This window comes from Leptodactylus fuscus, chromosome 3 (genome assembly GCF_031893055.1).
Source record: "Leptodactylus fuscus isolate aLepFus1 chromosome 3, aLepFus1.hap2, whole genome shotgun sequence".
Classification (NCBI taxonomy): domain Eukaryota; kingdom Metazoa; phylum Chordata; class Amphibia; order Anura; family Leptodactylidae; genus Leptodactylus; species Leptodactylus fuscus.
The window spans coordinates 21008100-21029295 of NC_134267.1; the positions used below are offsets into that span (position 1 = coordinate 21008100).

The 21196-nt window shown below is 44.6% G+C and overlaps 1 protein-coding gene across 1 annotated transcript; it reads right to left on the minus strand.

Moving 5' to 3' along the window:
• Window positions 1–11335: 11335 nt before the first annotated feature.
• On the minus strand, window positions 11336–19959 carry FBXO28 (F-box protein 28). Its single transcript, XM_075267186.1, has 5 exons — window positions 19764–19959; window positions 15682–15791; window positions 14824–14962; window positions 14310–14505; window positions 11336–13527 (listed from the first exon to the last, which is right to left on the minus strand). The coding sequence occupies exons 1-5, from the start codon at window positions 19938–19940 to the stop codon at window positions 13136–13138; spliced, it is 1014 nt and encodes a 337-aa protein (XP_075123287.1). The 5' UTR covers window positions 19941–19959; the 3' UTR covers window positions 11336–13135.
• Window positions 19960–21196: the final 1237 nt, after the last annotated feature.

The window sequence follows — 21196 nt, forward strand, 5'->3', positions numbered from 1 at the left end:
GTCTTGGCCCTAGGCCTTGTTGTTGGAAGTTCTGCACCTCATGTGGCCACCAAGACCAATCAGTGACCTCAGTGGTCATTGAGGAGGGACCAATGATGTCACACATGTCACCGATTCCTTACCAGCAACCACCGAGGCCACTGATTGGTCTCAGCAGACACGTGAGGCCCTGCCACGAGCATGAACTAGACACCTATGGTGGTCAATGGAGCATCGGAGACAGGAGAGTCATCAGTATGGAGATTTGGTTTGGGGGTCAAACAACCCCTTTAAGGCAAACTTGCATATCTCATTCTAAAGTTTGAACAACAGGAAGGTTAGTGATGGGCACCATAGGAAAAGTCATCTGACAGGTTCCCTTTAAGACAGGGATTATCCATTTGTAAAAGCTGTATAACCCCTTTAAAGGGTTGTCCACTTTGGAGAATCGCTTTTTTGGCTGGGTCGTTTCACTCCTGGACAAGAGCCATGGCTGCCAGTATCTGAGCATGCGCCCAGGGGCGTAGCTATAGAGGACACAGTGGCACTTTCCACTAGACCCTGAGGGGGCCCCAAAGGTCCCTATGGCCACTATTCTAAATGGCACAAGGTAGCGCCTATCCATATTTTGCACCTCCTCATGCACCTATGTGCTCAGCAGGATGGAGCTATCAGGACAGTCAGAAAAGTGGGTACAGGATTCAACCAAATAACCGCCGCCATATTAGTTCCTATGGATACAGAGAGCACAGCGTCCAGTGGTTTTAACTAGAGATGAGCGAGTACTTTTCGGATCAGCCGATCCGAACAGCACGCTCCATAGAAATGAATGGATGCACCTGGTACTTCCGCTTTGACGGCGGCCAGCCGCTTAACCCCCCGCGTGCCGGCTACGTCCATTCATTTCTATGCGAGCGTGCTGTTCGGATCGGCTGATCCGAACAGTACACACTCATCTCTAGTTTTAACCCATGTTACAATTTTCACTTGAAAGCAGCCGACCCCTTTAAGAGCATCTGTTATCAGAGTACAGGTGGCCATTGTTGCCACATTAACCCTTGCAGAAAGCTTACAAAACGTCATATTTATCTAAACTGCTAGAATACAATTGTTGTAATGGTTTTCCGCCTGGTGTCGTATCAGATCGGACGCGGCCCCTTTCTTATTGTGCGAGGCCTCGCTATTTATTTACATGTATCAGCAGGAAGCGAGAGGCGCGCATGGATGAGATATACAAAGGTATTACAGAAAATATCCTGACTCTTCCTGAGGAAACGGAGCTGCGGCCCGTACTAGTCACCAGCTGCGGCCATAGTTTATGGGATTGAAAAATAATGATTCTTCTCCAAAAGTTACAAATACTACGGCCTAAAATACGGGAATTTGCAAACTGTAGCACTGAAGTTCTGTGCGGTGCTAGACCTAGCTCTGTATACAGAGACCCTACAGTCTCATACTACAGAGAACCACATGGACAATGATTTATGCTATAGACAGGTGAGAGCAGTGACGTAACTAAAGTCTTGTGGGCCCGGGTGCAATCTTTTGTCCGGGGCCCCCTACCTCATCCCTACAGTGAATTCATGATAGTCATGGTTAAGGGTACTAAGGAGTTTAATCCACCTTAGTGTGGTTAGGGGTACTCGGTGGGTCTCCTTATGGGACAGATGGAATCTGCAATCTCAATACTGATACCAGTGCTTATGGGCCCCCTAAAGCTCCTGGGTCCTGGTGCAACTGTACCCCCTCAACTTACGCCCCCTGGGCCTGAGTGAGAGGCCATGTACGGACTTGAGAGTTGGACCAATGTTAACGCAGAGGGTGCTGTGTAGCAGGACCACCATGAGATATGTCCAGGCTCCATAATGGTTAGGGCCCGAGGAAAGGATATATATATATATATATATATATATATATATATATATATATATATATATATATATATATATATATAGCAGGTTCCGGCTTGGACGTTCTGTGCCGGATGAAACAAGTGCTCGTCTGTGTACTTAAAGGGGTTGTCCAGAAATTGGGCAAACAACAGAGATGGCCCCTATCCCCGTCATACATCAATGGTTTCTATCCAGGGGGTCATATGGGGTGCAGGACTTCGGGAGGCCAAGGCATGGTGTATGACAATGCAGGTAACGTAGCGTCAAGGGAAGGTATGATTTTTTTTTTTTTTTTTTTTTTATCTTGCACCTCCTCTGGGGTTTGTACAAACCCTTTGGTATCACTGTAATCGTATAGAGTATGAGTTTATCATGTTATTTTACCCCCATGGTGCAAAATTTAACAAAAGTGTAAAAATTTCAATGGTAGACTTTCTGTATATCGCTTTTTCCCTCCTAGACAGTGTTATAGGGGTTGTGACATTACATATATGTATTCCCTATACACAGGTAGATGATAATAGTAATATCATTGGGAATGAGGCATGAATTAGGGGATAAGTGTCTGTAATGGTAAGGCCCCTTTAATAAAAGTTAATCTATAAGCTCTGTTTACAGCTCTCCAGTGCTGCTGATCTGTGGGGGTACCAGATGTCAGACCCCTCGCAGATCTAATATTAATGGCCCATCCTTAGGATAAGCCATCAATCATGAAAAAAACGGATAACTCCTTTTAAGTTGCGGTGGATTTCCAACATTACATCTTAGTCCTCTACTAGATGTGTTTTTGCTGTAAATTCTGGATCCTGACTTCCTCAAACACGACGGCGTGTCTTATTTGTCGTGTAAATGGAGACGTGCGGGTCTGGACTGGTAGAATTTCTCCCACTTAGTTTTGACGTTTGGTAAACAGAGGACTGGCGGCTTCCTGATGGCTCTGCCCGGCGCGTGTCGTGCTGAGGAGCGGTCACAATGTCACTTTGAACATGTAAAGTCTTGAATTCACTTTGATAAGGAGGAAGGTTGTTGTAAGGGAGACGTTTTATAGGCCGGGGCGGTCACAGGTGGATTTCAGACAATACACAGCGATCTCGCTACAGCAAGCTGCCGGCAAAAGCTATTAGTTATGGCTAGAGCTCAGCACTGACACCCCAGAACTGTGGTCAGATGTGGGAAGTGAAATGTATTCTATGGCAGTAGTATGTATGTAGAATATTATTTGTGAACTATAGGCGGTATTATGAGATTAGGAAAAAGCAAGCCCAATAAAGGGCAGGGTCTCACCCACACGCTATTCTCCCAGATATCCATCCTGAAATGCAGAGGCATAACTAAGCTACATTGCAAAGTCTGGATTGGGCTCCCCATTGGGATAGTGGTCTATTTTGGGGCCAACTATGACCTCCGCACCCCCTATAGCTACACCCCTGCTGAAATGTTAGCAAGGGTCTGCATGCAGTAGAAAGGGGCACACTCTCTGACAAATAGGTGTGGCTAACAATAAGTGGGTGTGGTTATCAGGAAAAACTGTTTACTAAAATCTTATTATAAAATTGTCAAGTATGAGCTCCGCCCCTGTCTAGTCCCCTCTCCACACTACATTGGTGCTGGAACCCACTTATTTGGGAGATTTGGGGTGCCTGAACCCCGATATCTGATAGACATGTTATATATTTCTAGCTGCAGCGAGATACTGGAAAAATCCAGGTTATCCAACGTATCTGTGTATTGCACATTATTGCATAATGGAAGGTGTGGGTGACTCGGAGATCTGATATCTCACAGATGTATAAAGTGATAATTTCTCAATACCACAGATTACACATAAATTATGATAATTATTAACAATTATACAGACTGGAGATTTTGATGAGCGTCAGTGATAGGAAACCGCATCAGTCCCTATTCTCCTATTCAAGCCTCCCGTCTGCCAGTCTTTGGTTCCACTGCTCTATCCCAAATGTCAGAGACCTACCAGTACACGATTATGGGGGTTTCCATCTTGCCTGGGCGTCTCTTTTTACAGCATTTAGTGATATGATTTACAGCAGTCTAAAGACCATAGACAGCAATAGTCTTTTATGCAAGGTGGAGGAGGGGCATAATCTGTGACATCACCTATTATTTTGACCTATATATGTCAGTAGTGGATATAACAATGGGTTTTATGTGGTCTTATTTATAGTGGCGTTATCTTCTGTTGTAATAAGGTCTATTGTGATTGTTGTCAATGAGGAGAAAGAACAGCAACAGAATTAGCAAGTGTCAGTCTAGTATTAGGCTTAGCAGCCAGAGTAAAAATGGCAGAATAGAAAACTTTTTTTTACAAGTATTGATCGTCACATGCAAAAGTACAAAAAAAAAAAAAAAAGTTATAAAATATGTTTAACATAATATCTTGGTTTAAAAAATAGGTAATTTTGTCGTGACACATTCATGTTAAGTACTTCACACGCACAATATTTATTATTTTAAGGTGGAATTTCCCTTTAAATAATTAGAATATGGGACACATCTCGTCTTTCAGGCTAGATTCACACGGTGCATTTTCTCGAAAAGAAATGCATGCTGTTTTTCAAAAATCCAGAAACTTTTTTTTAGGCGAAAACCCACCTTGTGAACTCAATCTCAGGAGGCTTCAGAACAGGGACGGGCGGGACAAGGTATGTTAGTATCCTATAGATGAGTTCAAATGCACCGCCCTCCCTCTGCTCCTCCCCCTTCCTCCACCATAAGGGTAAGTTCACACAGGGTTTCTCACCGGCATCAAGTCGTGCACTCCGCTCCGGATTAGGCCCAAATGAATGGGCCTAGTCGGGAGTGTCACAAGGCGGATGTCGCGGCCTGAGAGAATGAGCATCTCGCTTATTTTTCCTGGAGCCGGCACAAACGGCTCCCATTGATTTCAATGGGAGCCGTCTTTTTGGTCAGGATTTTGAGGTGGATACGGCCTCAAAACCCTGACCAAAAAACTCTGTGGGAACGTACCCTAAGGGCTAGTTCAAACGGACACTAAGGGGGCGGATTATGGCGCGTAATCCACGTCATAATCCGCCCCCTCACAATGGTGGTCTATGGAGACCGCCAGGGCTGCCCTTTCTTCAGGCGGATTCTTCAAGCCGCGGTGTTCCTCCGGAGTCAGCCCATTCATTTGAACCGGGAAGCCGCGACAGTCGTGTTTTGACCCGAGAGTGAATCGGCTCCCCGCGTCAATCTCGGTGCCAAAATCCTCCTTACCACTTCCTGTGTGAACTAACCCTAAGGGTGCATGCACACTACGTAACGCCGGGCGTGTATGAGAGCCGTACACGCCGGCATTACAGCAGACTGCCGAACACTTCCCATTCACTTCAATGGGAGCGCTCGTAACAGCGGCGTTTACGAGCGCTCCCATTGAAGTGAATGGGAAGTGTTCGGCAGCCCTGCTGTAACGCCGGCGTGTACGGCTCTCATACACGCCCGGCGTTACTCAGTGTGCATGCACCCTTAGATGGTAAATTCATTCAAACCAACCTCAATAAAGTATATACAAATTATTAATAAAGTAGTTGGTGAAGATAAAACATCATATTATATCATTTATAGATCATCCCACAGAACCACGATAAATTATACATGGAAATAATGAAATAAGAAATAAAATATTCCAAATAGATAATAAAATGTTTAGGCCATAAAGACACAAATAATGGAGAATCCGTGAGAAAAATAATGACGGTAATAATTAAGATGAATAATGGGAAACCATCATTAAATAATTAACTGGCGCCCACACAGAGAAAGAGACGCCGACCGTGATTGGCATGACTCACAATGTCAGACGCTTCAATAGTTAGTGGGAATAGAGGGGTATCGGAGGGGGAATGAGGGGGAGGGGGGGAGGCATAGAATGGAAAAATAGCACTATGCAGTATACAGTCCTATGAAAAAGTTTGGGCACCCCTATTAATCTTAATCATTTTTAGTTCTAAATATTTTGGTATTTGCAACAGCCATTTCAGTTTGATATATCTAATAACTGATGGACACAGTAATATTTCAGGATTGAAATGAGGTTTATTGTACTAACAGAAAATGTGCAATATGCATTAAACCAAAATTTGACCGGTGCAAAAGTATGAGCACCTCAACAGAAAAGTGACATTAATATTTAGTAGATCCTCCTTTTGCAAAGATAACAGCCTCTAGTCGCCTCCTGTAGCTTTTAATCAGTTCCTGGATAAAGGTATTTTGGACAAACAATTCAAGTTCAGTTAAGTTAGATGGTCGCCGAGCATGGACAGCCCGCTTCAAATCATCCCACAGATGTTCAATGATATTCAGGTCTGGGGACTGGGATGGCCATTCCAGAACATTGTAATTGTTCCTCTGCATGAATGCCTGAGGATTTGGAGCGGTGTTTTGGATCATTGTCTTGCTGAAATATCCATCCCCGGCGTAACTTCAACTTCGTCACTGATTCTTGAACATTATTCTCAAGAATCTGCTGATACTGAGTGGAATCCATGCGACTCTCAACTTTAACAAGATTCCCGATGCCGGCATTGGTCACACAGCCCCAAAGCATGATGGAACCTCCACCAAATTTTACAGTGGGTAGCATGTGTTTTTCTTGGAATGCTGTTTCTTTTTGGACGCCATGCATAACGCCTTTTTTTATAACCAAACAACTCAATTTTTGTTTCCAAAACGAAGCTGCCTTGTCCAAATGTGCTTTTTCATACCTCAGGCAACTCTATTTGTGGCGTACGTGCAGAAACGGCTTCTTTCTCATCACTCTCCCATACAGCTTCTATTTGTGCAAAGTGCGCTGTATTGCTGACCGATGCACAGTGACACCATCTGCAGCAAGATGATGCTGCAGCTCTTTGGAGGTGGTCTGTGGATTGTCCTTGACTGTTCTCACCATTCTTCTTCTCTGCCTTTCTGATATTTTTCTTGGCCTGCCACTTCTGGGCTTAACAAGAACTGTCCCTGTGGTCTTCCATTTCCTTACTATGTTCCCCACAGTGGAAACTGACAGGTTAAATCTCTGAGACAACGTTTTGTATCCTTCCCCTGAACAACTATGTTGAACAATCTTTGTTTTCAGATCATTTGAGAGCGGGCTGTCCATGTTCGGCGACCATCAAACTTAACTGAACTTGAATTGTTTTGTAGAAAGAAATGGTCCAAAATCCCTTCATCCAGGATCCAGGAACTGATTAAAAGCTACAGGAAGCGACTAGAGGCTGTTATCTTTGCAAAAGGAGGATGTACTAAATATTAATGTCACTTTTCTGTTGAGGTGCCCATATTTTTGCACCGGTCAAATTTTGGTTTAATGCATATTGCGCATTTTCTGTTAGTACAATAAACCTCATTTCAATCCTGAAATATTACTGTGTCCATCAGTTATTAGATATATCAAACTGAAATGGCTGCTGCAAACACCAAAATATTTAGAACTAAAAATGATTAAGATTAATAGGGGTGCCCAAACTTTTTCATAGGACTGTAAATAATACCACATTGTAACTTTAGGCGTCAGCTAGTTTCAGCGTTGGCGACACCAAATGTTTTTTTTTTTTATTTCATATTTTATACTTTTGTACAATAAAAAGCATATTTTATGGGGGAAAAAAAATTATTATTTTTATGCCACTGCATTTCTTTTTATTGTTGTGAGATCCTTCTATTTTTGCAATCTTGTTTTTTATATTACAATTTGGGGCGTCAATGGAATAAAAATAGGGAAAAGACATTATCTATTTTTTTTTAACTCCAGGTGCTATCAATACTATATTACTATTGCAGATATTTTTCATGAAATATTTATAATGTAAAAATAATAAATAAAAATACTTGACTTTATATTTTGGACATTTTTAATTATTTATTTAAATTTTTTTTAATTCCCACTAGGGAAACAGAGACTCTATAATTGTGTATATCATGCTTACTTGATCCCAATGTCCTGCTCCTACTAGCAGGGTCGGACTGGCCCGCTGGGGGACCGGGGAATCCCCCGGAAGGCCCCGAGCCTGGACTACTAGTATAGGTCTTAACGAGGCCCTCTAACACCTCCAGTTCTTAACATCCGGTGTCCCAAAACTGGAATTTGTCCTTTAGCCCCTGCTGTTCCCGAGCAATCAGTAGACACTATGGGGTGCATTTATTAAAAGGGTTGTCCAAGATAACCCCTTTTTTTAATATAAGGTCAGGGAAGGTCAAAAATATACAAAAACAAACATAGGCCCCGTTCCCACGGAGTAACGTGCCGCTCATTTAGACACGTAAACACGTGTCGGAGCGAGGCGCTTCAAAACAGATCCCGTTGACTTCAATGGGTGCCGGCTTACACGCGCTAAACATTGAAATCAATGTGTTATAAAGCCTCCCATTGATTTCAATGTGTAGTGCGCGTAAACCGGCACCCGTTGAAGTCAACGGGATCTGTTTTGAAGCGCCTCGCTCTGGCACGTGTTTATATGTGTATAAATGAGCGGCGCGTTACTCCGTGGGAACAGGGCCTTACACTGCCCTGTCCTCGGTGCTCCGGTGTCTCTTATAGTGCGGTCCTGCTGCTCCAGGAGAAGTCATCGTCGGACGGGACCACTGAGGACCATCAGCAGCCAAAGGAGAGTGCAACAGGGATTTCGACCACCCCCACTGACATGTCCATGATAATCTCTTCTGTATTTACTGGATATATTTGGGGGATCTTCAATATTCACTAGATGTCTCTGATCCTGCCTAGTCACAGCTCACACCGTGCAGTTTGTCCCTGTATCCCTTCACGGCGCGGGCATGTTGTTCCTGTACACCATCTTCATTGTATCAGATTTATTGTGTTTGTTGTCACAGTTTGTGTAAAGTGATCACATTTATTCTGAAATCCTCACAAGTTTTATCAATACAAAACTAAAGATGAAAACATTCCCTCTGCACACAACCCCGGAGACGGCGCACCCTCCACATTACTCCAAGGTCACTGAACTAGTCTAGGTCTACGGTCAAGTTTTTCTTTCAATCTGCAGCTTGAAAGGAAAGTGTCAACTTAAAAAAAGAAAAAAAAAGGGATTTTTATTTTTAGCAGTTTTTATTTTCTGATTGTGCATTTTTTTTAAATTCTATTTCCTGCGCAGGATTATGGGGGCGACCATCTTGCCTGAGCTTTTCCTCTGCTGGTAACAACATCTAGTGATCTGCTTTACAGCATAATCATGGTGGTCAGTGAGGAGGGGAGAAGATAAGAAGTGATAGTGATGAAATGATAGATCAGTGGTCTTATCTATAGAGGTGTTATCTTCCATTGTACTTCTGTCTAATGTAAATGAGGAGACTGTTGCAAAGAAAAAAAACGTACAGAATTGGCACATCAGTCTATTATTAGGGTTAATTGTCAGAATGAAAATTGCAGTATTTAGTGCATTTTTTTTCTGAAATGTAAAAAAAATTGGATCGTTCTGCACAATATAAAATCCTTTTCCCGTTGTATTCATTGGGGGACACAACACTATGGGTACAGACCTGGCCCCTAGAAAGGAGGCCAAGTCTAGTTGGAGTCCTGGAAAAGGCCATGGCCTAGCGGAGGTATGGAAAAGGTGCTGTGGTCCAGAAATGGAGGTCCCCAGCTCAAAGGCAGGGGCTACTCAGCCAAAGCAGCAGAAGAAAGGCCAGCAGCGCCGGAAAAAAGGTAGCCCGAGTAGAAAGACCCCAGGGTGCACAAATCCTTCAGAAAGAGCGTGCCCGGTGTTGGTGGAGCTCTGGTGTACTTACCAGATTCACTATCTTCAGATGCTTCAGGGTCACCCCTTTGGTGAACCTCGCATGTAAAAGTGGGGTGACCAGCATTTCAGCCACCAATGTAGCAGTGGGTGACTGGTGAGACACTCTTTTAAGGAAGTGACTAGTGTGGCTTACACACTGAAGAGCCTGCCCCATTTCCTAGCGTTAGCCTCCTAGTGGCTGGGTCTGTTCCCACTGTACCGTTTTCACCAAAGAAATAATTAAAAGAAAAAAAAAAAAATCACGTAAATTTCACATAAACAAATAGGCCATTTTTGGTGATTACCTTTAACTTTCTCCAACCCACAACTAAGTACAAGGCTAGGGGCCACATGGTGGCTCAGTGGTTAGCACTGCAGCCTTGCAGTGCTTGAGTCCTGGTGTTCAAATCCCACCAAGGGCAAAAAACTATCTGCAAGGAGTTTGTATGTTCTCCCCGTGTTTGCTTGGATTTCCATCCGATATTTCAAAGACATACTGATAGGGAAAAATGTACATTGTGAGCTCTATGTGGGGCTCACAATCTACATTTAAAAAAAAAAAACAACAACAACAAAAAAAAAAAAAAAAACTAAGTACAAGGAAATTTTATGATTATGGTTTAAAACCCAAAATATGGCTATTTGGATGCAATCCTCTGGACAAGACCGATCAAATATTCCTAGATCTATATTCAGGAGACCATAATGAAAGGTCTTGGATTAAGTGACCGTGTCAGATCACCACGAGACCCAATGGCCCACAAAAGCACAACCAACAATAAGGTCACATGCACCTCATGCCCACAGATACATGCGGGTAATGACGACTGGACGCCCCTGGTCTGATCCTACTGTAGAGCAAATTCCTGAAAGCGTTCCTGCGGTCCATGACAGAAGGGTGCTAGTACACACTGGGCATCACAGCATGCTGTATATGGGGCCCTGTAACTCCAGACCAGTAACACCGCCCATACTGACCCTTGGAGCGATGATATAAGGCGCCTGATCTGATGGATCACACTTTACTTACCTGGAGAAGCTATGGCAACGGGGGGAACTATTGGAAGAAGGTGGCAGGACTGATGGATCATATATTACATCATGTGGATGGCAGAGGGTGTGAGTCACTTACCTGGGGGCGCTACAGGAAAACCGGCTTGTGTACACAGCTCCAATACAGATTTAGGTTTCACCAGATCTTGTGTCTATCCATGTGATTTTAGGTTATCAAAGGCGACACATGGGAGAAAGTCAAGGCCTGATACACACTAAAGTCAGTTGAACCTACTCATTTTGGCAGGATTGGTTGATCTTATGTATATGGGGGACATCCTGATTCTCCTGCCCAATAAATGATGCCCAGTTTCACCGTGCCCAATCCTTTCCCGGAGGTGTCTGACAATGGCTTATTCCACTCTCCTAATTAGAAATACATGCATGCTCGTCGAGCTAAGCATACATGTATATACATGAAGGTGCATGGACTGATTCAGGGCTATACATAGGTCTGCATCAGAGCTGTATACACCAGACAGTAGCCTTGTCAGGCACGACTACATCCCAAGCTGCTTCATTTCAGATACAGGGTCGCAATTAAACACCGTTGCAAAAATCAGTACACCCTTTTGTTACCAACCTCTTAAGTTTACAAATCTCCCCTGAAAAAAAAAAATTAAATAAAAAAAATTAAATATTCCCTAGGGAACTCAAGGATTTAGATCACAAGGAAAAAGGTATAATATATATTTATACGGATATATATATATATATTTATATATATTTATACGGTGTATACACAATTCAAGTCTAAGTGATGTTTTACAAAGACTGGCTTGTTCAGACATTAGCGAATCAGAAACCAGTATCCAGCACTGAACTCAAATTAAAGGGACAGCGTCACAAATACCTTTCTGCCTGTTTTTTTTTTTTTCTCTCTTTAAACAGTCCAACGTCTGGATGTTACACGTCTGTTAACAGGAAAATAGGCACTGAGGAGTTAGGTTACCTAAACCAACAGAACATAAATAACACTCATGGGGGGAGGGAGGAGGTATGAGCGGGGTAAGGTGCTAGGTATGGAGGACAATGTTAAACCAATACCGGCTTCTACAATCAGCATCTTAGTGATATGGTCACAGCTCAGGAATCCTTAAAGGGGTTGTCCAGGAGTGGCAAGACATGGTCACTTTTACCATTTCATCCGGCAACAGCACCACAGCTGGCCGTAGGTTGTGTCTGGTATTGCAACTGAGCTCAGTTGATGTTAAGCTGAACTGCAATACTGCCTATATCCTGCGGACAGGTGTGGCGCTGTTTTTAGAAGCGAGCCGCCATATTTTTCCTAATCATGGAGATCCCCTTTTATGCTTTATTGTCCGAAGCAGAAGGGGTATGGCTTTGTTCTCAAAAATCAGCGGAGATCTTAATTCGTGGACTTCCACCTTCGGGTCTGTGCACATCTGCAAAATGTCTACTGCTCCAATGAAAGATGTAAAGAAAGTCTGCAAATACAAGTAGTCTTGATTTTAAGAAAACAGAAGCTTTGCCCGTTTTGTATACAGACTTATGTGTCTCTGGTTACAGACTACAAACAAACTCCGTGTAGTCTGATCCTGCAATCTGGAGTTTCCCTTTTCTACAATAGATATTGTAGTTACTACTGTCTGATCAGCGGGGGTTCGGTCACCGGTGCTCCCACTGGTCATGAGAACGAGGGTCCAGTGTGGCCTTCATGAATGGAGCAACAGGCTGTGTATGCAGGTTGCCACTTCATTTCATCCATGAGCCATCCAGGTCCTATAGAGATACATTGAGTACATGTGTAACCTGCCACACAAGACCCCTGTTCTCGTGACGGATGACGCTCCCACCAAGCTGACACTTATTCCCTATCCTGTGGATAATGTGCAGTAACCAGATCCTTTAAGAGAAGGCAGATGAGGTGCCACAACACAAATGCAGGATCAGACTACACAGGGTTTTCTATAGAGACACTGTTGGTCAGTGCAGGAGCTGTATGCACAAAACGGTAAGGTCATATTTGCAAACCTGCTCTATTTTCTTTTATTTTAGATGCTTTTGTGCAGTTTTTGCAAAAGTTTACACACCCTTAAAAAAAACACGTGTCGTCAGTATCTTGTGTGAGAGGCAGCAGAGAGACCCCTGTCCATTGAATAAATAGGTCTCTATAGGAGACCATCCCATTCTGCACAAAACTAATGTAGTGACTGGTTGTGCCGTGAAATGGCTTCATACTGTAGTCTGAGGATTCACTGGATCCATCAACAGCATTAACATTTCCACTGTAACCTACCTCCTAATGGCTGCAAAATAAAAAAAAAAACCTAAGTAGTATGGAGCTAAGGAGTAACCTGCAAGGTGCTCATCTTTAACTGTGGCATTGAAGGGTAAAGTGGAACCTACAAAGCTGCGCTCCAGTTGCGCCTCGGTTGCCCACCGCTGCCCAGTCCAATAACCATGCCGCTAGCTAGAACAGTCTGGTTTTCTATACAGTTACTTCCGGGTTCGGAGACGCTTTGATTTCCTAGGACAGTCCATGCCCCCCACTACTTTCTTCCGTTTTCGGGGGGACTCATCCCTGGGTCCTGCTCCGGAGGGGCCTACCGCACTCTCCACCACATCCCGCAGTTTGTGCTCTAACTCAGCGAGGCGCACGTTCTGCTCGCCTATTATTTGGGTCTGTTCTAGAAGTTTCTGGTCCTGGTCTTGAAGCTGTTTCTGCTGCTCTTGTACCTTGGTGCGGAGCTCGGACAGCTCCCGCCTCAGGACGGTCAGGCCGGCTCCATTGGCTTTCACTTGCTGGACTAGTTTTGTGACTTCTTGCCTTGATGGGTTCTGCTTGGAGAAGAGCTGCATTGTACTGAGGGTGGTGGAAGGGCCTGGAACTGTAGAAGTGACAAGACTTGTGAGAAATAGTCAAGGCCAAATCACAATCAATACAATCACACAGAGTTTACCAGGGCATGCTGGGAGTTGTAGTCTGTCTGGTTAACCTGTTGCTTTCCAGTTCTGTTTACATGTCAAAGGAAAAAGTTTTTTCTAGAATGGAATTTATTTTTGCAGGACAAGTTGCAGTTTTTATTGATACCACTGTGGGGGTATGGATGACATTTTGTTCACTTCTGTGGAGTGGGCATCTGCCAATTACATTACAGGGAGTCAATGGCGTGACACAGGAACTACACAGATGCTGAAGTCAGCATTGACTGTGGCATCTGAGGGCTCAACAGGGTTAAAAAAAAATGGGATGTCCGTTGTATAATACAGCATTGATACAGGCAAAGCTCCTGTGCTGGTTCCATCACTGCAGGAAGGGGTTAAGAGGGGTTTCTCCAGGACTTACACAATGTTGCCCTATCAAACACCTGGGACCCCAAAAGATCAACCAATTGAAGAGGCCGCAGCATTTGGGTGAGCACTGAGGCCTCTTCACTGAATACCAAGCACAGTGCTGTACATTGAATAGTGGCTGTTTGATATTGCACATGAATAGGACTGAGCTACTGCTGTACCATGTGACCAACAAGGTCATCGCATAGGGAAGAGCGCCACAGCCTCGTCAACACGCGGATTTGAGGACATTGAGGAAGTAAAGGACTACAATACGTTTGGAGGGTTCACCATTGAAAGAACACAGATTATATTATTCGCAGGACAATCACCATACCTGGAGGAGAGCCCATGAGACGCCCCGACACTTCCGACCCAGGTAACTTCTTCTTAAGGATAGGAACTATCTTTTCATCAAAATATTCCATTGCCATCGAGGAAATGTCCCGTAATTCTTGCAGGACCTCGTGAGCTCGCTGAGGGGATCTTGTAGAATTGACATATCGTAGTACATTGTAGATTTCATCTATAACCTGTATATGAGACAAGAGCTTTATAACACCCAGGTCACACAATGCAACAGACCAGAGCACAGCAGCTGCAGAGACAGTGGTTAGGATACATGGATGCTATAGACAGGGGAGAAGACTGTGATAACGAAAAGGTAGGAAAGGCTGAGCTGAGAGCCATCCAGTAAGAGATCAGACACTGACACCTAGTGGTCACAAATGATGCATTCCTGGATTCAAGAAATGTATTCAGCACCAGCCTGTGATTAGAAAGCGTCAGCTCTTGAGGTTAGAACACAGATTAATCTGCTCTCATATTAAACCTCCAAAGATTATTCTTACCTTGCCTGGGATGAAACAACAAAGGTTAGAGTCAACGTATTTCATAAAAGTCATGTTAAGTAGTGACAGCCGGGTCTCCACCGCAGCCAGGATATCTGCATGGCGAGCCAGCGAGTGATTCCTCCGCTCAGATTCTCGTCTGTGCAAAAGGGAAGAAAAGCAATAAATATACAGTCATCACATATTAAATATAATTCAGATCATTAAAGGGGTTGTCCCACTATCGCTACTGATCAATGCTGTTATAATTATGGTCTATTAAACTCTAGAGCTGCGCTCACTATTCTGCTGGTACAGTCACTATGTATATACATTACATTACTTATCCTGTACTGATCCTGTATTATACTCCAGAGCTGCGCTCACTATTCTGCTGGTACAGTCACTGTGTACATACATTACATTACTTATCCTGTACTGATCCTGAGTTACATCCTGTATTATACTCCAGAGTTGCGCTCACTATTCTGCTGGTACAGTCACTGTGTACATACATTACATTACTTATCCTGTACTGATCCTGAGTTACATCCTGTATTATACTCCAGAGCTGCACTCACTATTCTGCTGGTATATCCATATATTAGCAGCGTATACTTCCAGTAGAAGGCTCCAATGTCTCCTTATTATAGGTATACGTTGTCTATAGGCTTTCCTATAAGTGTACAGGACACCACTGCATAGTTGACAGTTGTTTCCCTCACTTGCAGTGACATATTATATACACATCTGTATCCTTGGAGTGAGTGCGATTTGTACTTGTACATATAAGGAATGTTCCTGTTCTTCACACTAAGCCAAGAAAGGAAAACTACCTGAGGCAGCGATCCTGTGAGCAGATATTGCAGGCGGTCATACCTTGGCAGCTGAGCCTTGACCTGTTTCTGACATAAGCTGTGGTAGCGCTCCACCCGCAGGAAGCCCTGGTTCAGCATGCGCTGACACTCCAGGTCCATACGTTTGCAGACCTATAAGACAGAGCAGACATGAGCAAGACAACCAGGTGTGTCCTCGGAGATTGGCCATTCCCTCCTCCAGCTGTAAGCCTACTTTCTGCTACAGCAGCCCTCCCCCCATAGCTCTGGGAGGCTAAAAATGCTGGAACATGGATAGCAATATAAAACTTCATCCTGAGGACAGTCTGAACAGGAGACCACCAGCCGCCATCTTGGAGATTTGTTTACATCAGGATATACAGACATAGGGGGAAGAACAGCCATGTGCAGGGAAAACGAGCAGCAGCGGCCATCATAGGTTATTAATACGATCTGACACCGTGACGTCAATGGTTAATGTCCTCACAGCCAAAAGAGAAGATGAAGGTGGCATTACCAGGTCACCCTCACACAGTGGCGGTCTTATGTTACAGACTGGCACTCAATCCACTCTGCTTACCACTGCCAATATGCAGCAGCAAGCGATATACGTGGCACCCTGCCCGCACCGATACTGGTCATAGGCTATCAGCTAAAGAATAATGCACTAACCGTACTTCTATAGAGCCCCCACCATACACCGGGCAACCCCCAAGCCCTGGCGAGTAATACATGGGGTAACCAAGGGCTGGGAAACAGGATCTACATCACATTGCTAAGTAAAGTAGCCTCAAGACAGGACTGCCTCCCTGTAGATGATGTTGCTACAGATAGTGCTGCCTTCTTGTATCCATATTATTGGTACAGATAGTACTGCCTTCCTATCAATCATTTAGGTATAAATAGTACTGCCATCCTGTAAATCGTGTAGGTATAGATAGCACTGCCTGGGCCATTATCACCTAAATCAAAATCACGATTAATTGAGCATTTAACCTTACAATTTATGAACAATTATTGTAGGACAGTCCTATTTTTGTATACCGCACCCCCCATTTACTTACTAAGCCACTAAATTTTGGTATTGCTAATTCACACAACAGCAATCCTGATACGCTGATGTACAGTTAGTGACATATCGCTTAGTCAATGGAAGACAGGACTATGGTAAAACATGATAGCAGCCAATTCCCCTGGAATCCTTAAAGGGAGTGTCCCCAGAGCCAGCATATCACCCCAGTCCTGCAGATAGATAGGTTAGTGTCACCAGAACCAGCATATTACCCCAGCCCTGCAGATAGATAGGTTACTGTCACTAGAACCAGCATATCACCCCAGCCCTGCAGATAGATAGGTTACTGTCACCAGACCCAGCATATCACCCCAGCCCTGCAGATAGATAGGTTATTGTCACCAGACCCAGCATATCACCCCAGCCCTGCAGATAGATAGGTTATTGTCACCAGACCCAGCATATCACCCCAGCCCTGCAGATAGATAGGTTATTGTCACCAGACCCAGCATATCACCCCAGCCCTGCAGATAGATAGGTTAGTGTCACTAGAACCAGCATATCACCCCAGCCCTGCAGATAGATAGGTTAGTGTCACCATAACCAGCATATCACCCCAGCCCTGCAGATAGATAGGTTACTGTCACCAGATCCAGCATATCACCCCAGCCCTGCAGATAGATAGGTTACTGTCACTAGAACCAGCATATCACCCCAGCCCTGCAGGTAGATAGGTTACTGTCACTAGAACCAGCATATCACCCCAGCCCTGCAGATAGATAGGTTACTGTCACCAGAACCAGCATATCACCCCAGCCCTGCAGATAGATAGGTTATTGTCACCAAACCCAGCATGTCACCCCAGCCCTGCAGATAGATAGGTTAGTGTCACCAGAACCAGCATATCACCCCAGTCCTGCAGATAGATAGGTTAGTGTCACCACAGGATAGGTCATCAGTATCAATCACCTTCAGATCTTGGACACACTAGAAAAAGAAGTTCAATCTTCCACTTCGTCCCCCCATCAGCCACCAAAGCTGGGTGAATAAATGGGAGGGGAGCAGGAGGTCCTGTATAGCACTGGAGTTTAAACCAATCATTAAAATGGGTTGTCCAACTTAGGCAGGAACATCAGAGCAACAGCCTCAACAACTAATAACATGACAGATGCAGAGAGGACCTTGTACTTATACTGTACCATCATCACTGACCACCTTTTCCAATTGAGAATATTCAATGATCACAGATGCAGTTAGAATGTGCTCCGTCTGTATTTCTGTCTATAAGATTTAAGGTCTGTTGTTCTGATCCGTCATAGGATAAACATAAGGTAGTGTGAACCTAGACTTATATTAAAGAGGACCTTTCATCAGATTGGGCACAGGCTATACACTGTTATATATACTGCTGGAAAGCCGACAGTGCACTGAATTTAGTGCACTATTGGCTTTCCCGATCTGTGCCCCGGGTAAAGCACCGTCGGTCCTGGTACCGTAGCTCTTTACAGTCAGAAAGGCGTTCCTGACAGTCAGTCAGGTATGTCCTTCTCCACAGTAGCGCCTATCGCGCTGTACCGTGTGAGCGGGGAGGAACGCCACCAACACTCCTGATAATATTCGTCTATGGATAAGCACTGTGAGCAGAGGGAGGGGGCGTTCCTCAACGCTCACACTGTACAGCGCTATAGGTGCTGCTGTGGAGAAGGACGTACCTGACCGACTGTCAGAAACTCCCTTCTGACTGTAAAGCGCTACGGTACCGGGACTGATAGCGCTTTACCTGGGGCACAGATCGGGAAAGCCGATAGTGCGCTGAATTCATCGCACTGTCGGTTTTCCAGCAGTATATAGAACTGCATGTGCCCTGGACCATGAAAGGTCCTCTTTAAAGCTTATAGCTTAAGCAGCTTTGTATAGATCTCATCTTTCCGTTCCTGCGCCGGTCAACGCTGCTGACTCTTTGATGTTGTTGTCTCCGGACACAGCTTACTGCCAGTGGCCTCCTCAATAACCTATGTATGTCACTACTGAGGCCTACAATAGGCTGCAGCAATGACCTGCTGTCAAATGGCACGTCAGAGGACATCATCATCATCACCGGAGCTGCAGCAGCGTCATGCGGGTGTCCCATGTGGGGACAGAGAGGCGAGCTACTGTAGGGTTAATGCCACAAAGAATATTTATCTGCTAAGACCCCACCAGTCTTGAGATTAGGGAATGCTCTTTTACCCCATCATGCAGCCATGTTGACTGTAGGCATGTCACTTAGTGGTTGCTTCCATTCACTTCAGGTATAGCAATGCTGTATAGGCCATTCTCAGGGTGGGTGGTGGTCTCACTGGCCCCTCTGATCAGATACCCTCGGTGGCAGAACCCATTTTAAGGCGTCGACATTGGCAGTGACTCCCATCACATGACTAAAGACTGCCATGTCGCCCTGCGGTATTTGCTTGCATGGCGGGATTTGCAGCCAATGTCGCCCCACTAATGTAAGTGAATGGAGTCACACGGTGACCCCCAGGGTAGCCAGGCTCCATCTTTTTGTGACTACAAGTTGCGGCGTCCTCAGGGGGTCGCTGTGACTCCAATCTCAGACATTAGTGACAGAGTCGCAGGGTAACATGCCAATCTTGTCGCCATATAGCTGCAGCCTTCAGCCATGTTGTACGGAAGATGGACAACCCTCTACAGACAGGCCTTTTTATTTTTTGAGTGTCATTCATGGCAATAAAATCTCTCCGATTGTTTTATCGCCTTCCTAAATCGATTATTCGCCGCTCCCAAGATCTCCGCTTGCTTTCTGTGAACAGGAACCTCCATGTTTTTCTTACCAGAAGCCGCGGCTCCGCTCAGGTCACCGGAGGGGGACACATCCTCATCCTCTATAAGGGTCACATTCACTGACAGCAAGCAACAGAAAAACCTGAAATACTGAGGGCAAAACCAGAAAACCCCTTCAAGCTGCAGGAAGAACAGCTATTCAAGAGGTTCTGCAGCATCTGCGTGTGAATGCCCTCCCTAGAGGGGGTGACCGTGTAGGCCGCCATTTTGTACTCCCTCCCCAGTCATGGCAGGGCCCCCTCCTCCTCCCCAGTGTTGACATGTCCCCTCACCAGGCGGAGTTGGCTGATCTCGTCGTAGGTCAGGAAGTTGAGGATGTTCTCGATGGCGACGATGGGCAGTCCGAGCAGGGTGTTACTCTGGGGCAGCTGGTGACTGGGGGAGGAGGAGGCGGATGAAGAGCCCCCCGGGCCGCCCTCGGTCCCCCTCTCCTCCTCAGCCGCCGACATCTTTCTCTTCCTCCTGGAGCGGTGACGTCCTGTCATGAAGTCACTTCCGTCAGGCGGAGCCTCCATGTCTGTGCGGCTGCTGTCCGGTACCGCAGGCTATATAGGAGACACTGGCAGCAACCGCAGTGTAGGCAGAGCCCTGTGCACACTATGCGTCATAGGGCTGGACTATATTACACATTAGAAGGGGATTACATAGATAGAGATATAGTGCAGTTATATACAGGTATAGTGTGCAGTTATATACAGGTATAGAGCCTATAGTGTGCAGTTATATACAGGTATAGAGCCTATAGTGTGCACTTATATATAGGTATAAAGCCTATAGTGTGCAGTTATATACAGGTATAGTGCCTATAGTGTGCAGTTATATACAGGTATAGTGCCTATAGTGTGCAGTTATATACAGGTATAGTGCCTATAGTGTGCAGTTATATACAGGTATAGCGCCTATAGTGTGCAGTTATATACAGGTATAGAGCCTATAGTGTGCAGTTATATACAGGTATAGTGCCTATAGTGTGCAGTTATATACCGGTATAGTGCCTATAGTGTGCAGTTATATACAGGTATAGCGCCTATAGTGTGCAGTTATATACAGGTATAGCGCCTATAGTGTGCAGTTATATACAGGTATAGAGCCTATAGTGTGCAGTTATATACAGGTATAGAGCCTATAGTGTGCAGTTATATACAGGTATAGTGCCTATAGTGTGCAGTTATATACAGGTATAGAGCCTATAGTGTGCAGTTATATACAGGTATAGAGCCTATAGTGTGCAGTTATATACAGGTATAGTGCCTATAGTGTGCAGTTATATACAGGTATAGAGCCTATAGTGTGCAGTTATATACAGGTATAGAGCCTATAGTGTGCAGTTATATACAGGTATAGTGCCTATAGTGTGCAGTTATATACAGGTATAGCGCCTATAGTGTGCAGTTATATACAGGTATAGTGCCTATAGTGTGCAGTTATATACAGGTATAGCGCCTATAGTGTGCAGTTATATACAGGTATAGTGCCTATAGTGTGCAGTTATATACAGGTATAGTGCCTATAGTGTGCAGTTATATACAGGTATAGTTCCTATAGTGTGCAGTTATATACAGGTATAGTGCCTATAGTGTGCAGTTATATACAGGTATAGTGCCTATAGTGTGCAGTTATATACAGGTATAGTGCCTATAGTGTGCAGTTATATACAGGTATAGAGCCTATAGTGTGCAGTTATATACAGGTATAGAGCCTATAG

Excerpts from the sequence above, each read along its gene's own strand:
- FBXO28 (XM_075267186.1), bottom strand. The coding sequence starts at position 19,940 with ATGTCGGCGGCTGAGGAGGAGAGGGGGACCGAGGGCGGCCCGGGGGGC. Across the intron at positions 14,506-14,823 it reads GTTGTTTCATCCCAGGCAAG|GTTATAGATGAAATCTACAA; the intron begins GTAAGAATAATC and ends TCTCATATACAG. Across the intron at positions 13,528-14,309 it reads TCTCATGGGCTCTCCTCCAG|TTCCAGGCCCTTCCACCACC; the intron begins GTATGGTGATTG and ends TCACTTCTACAG.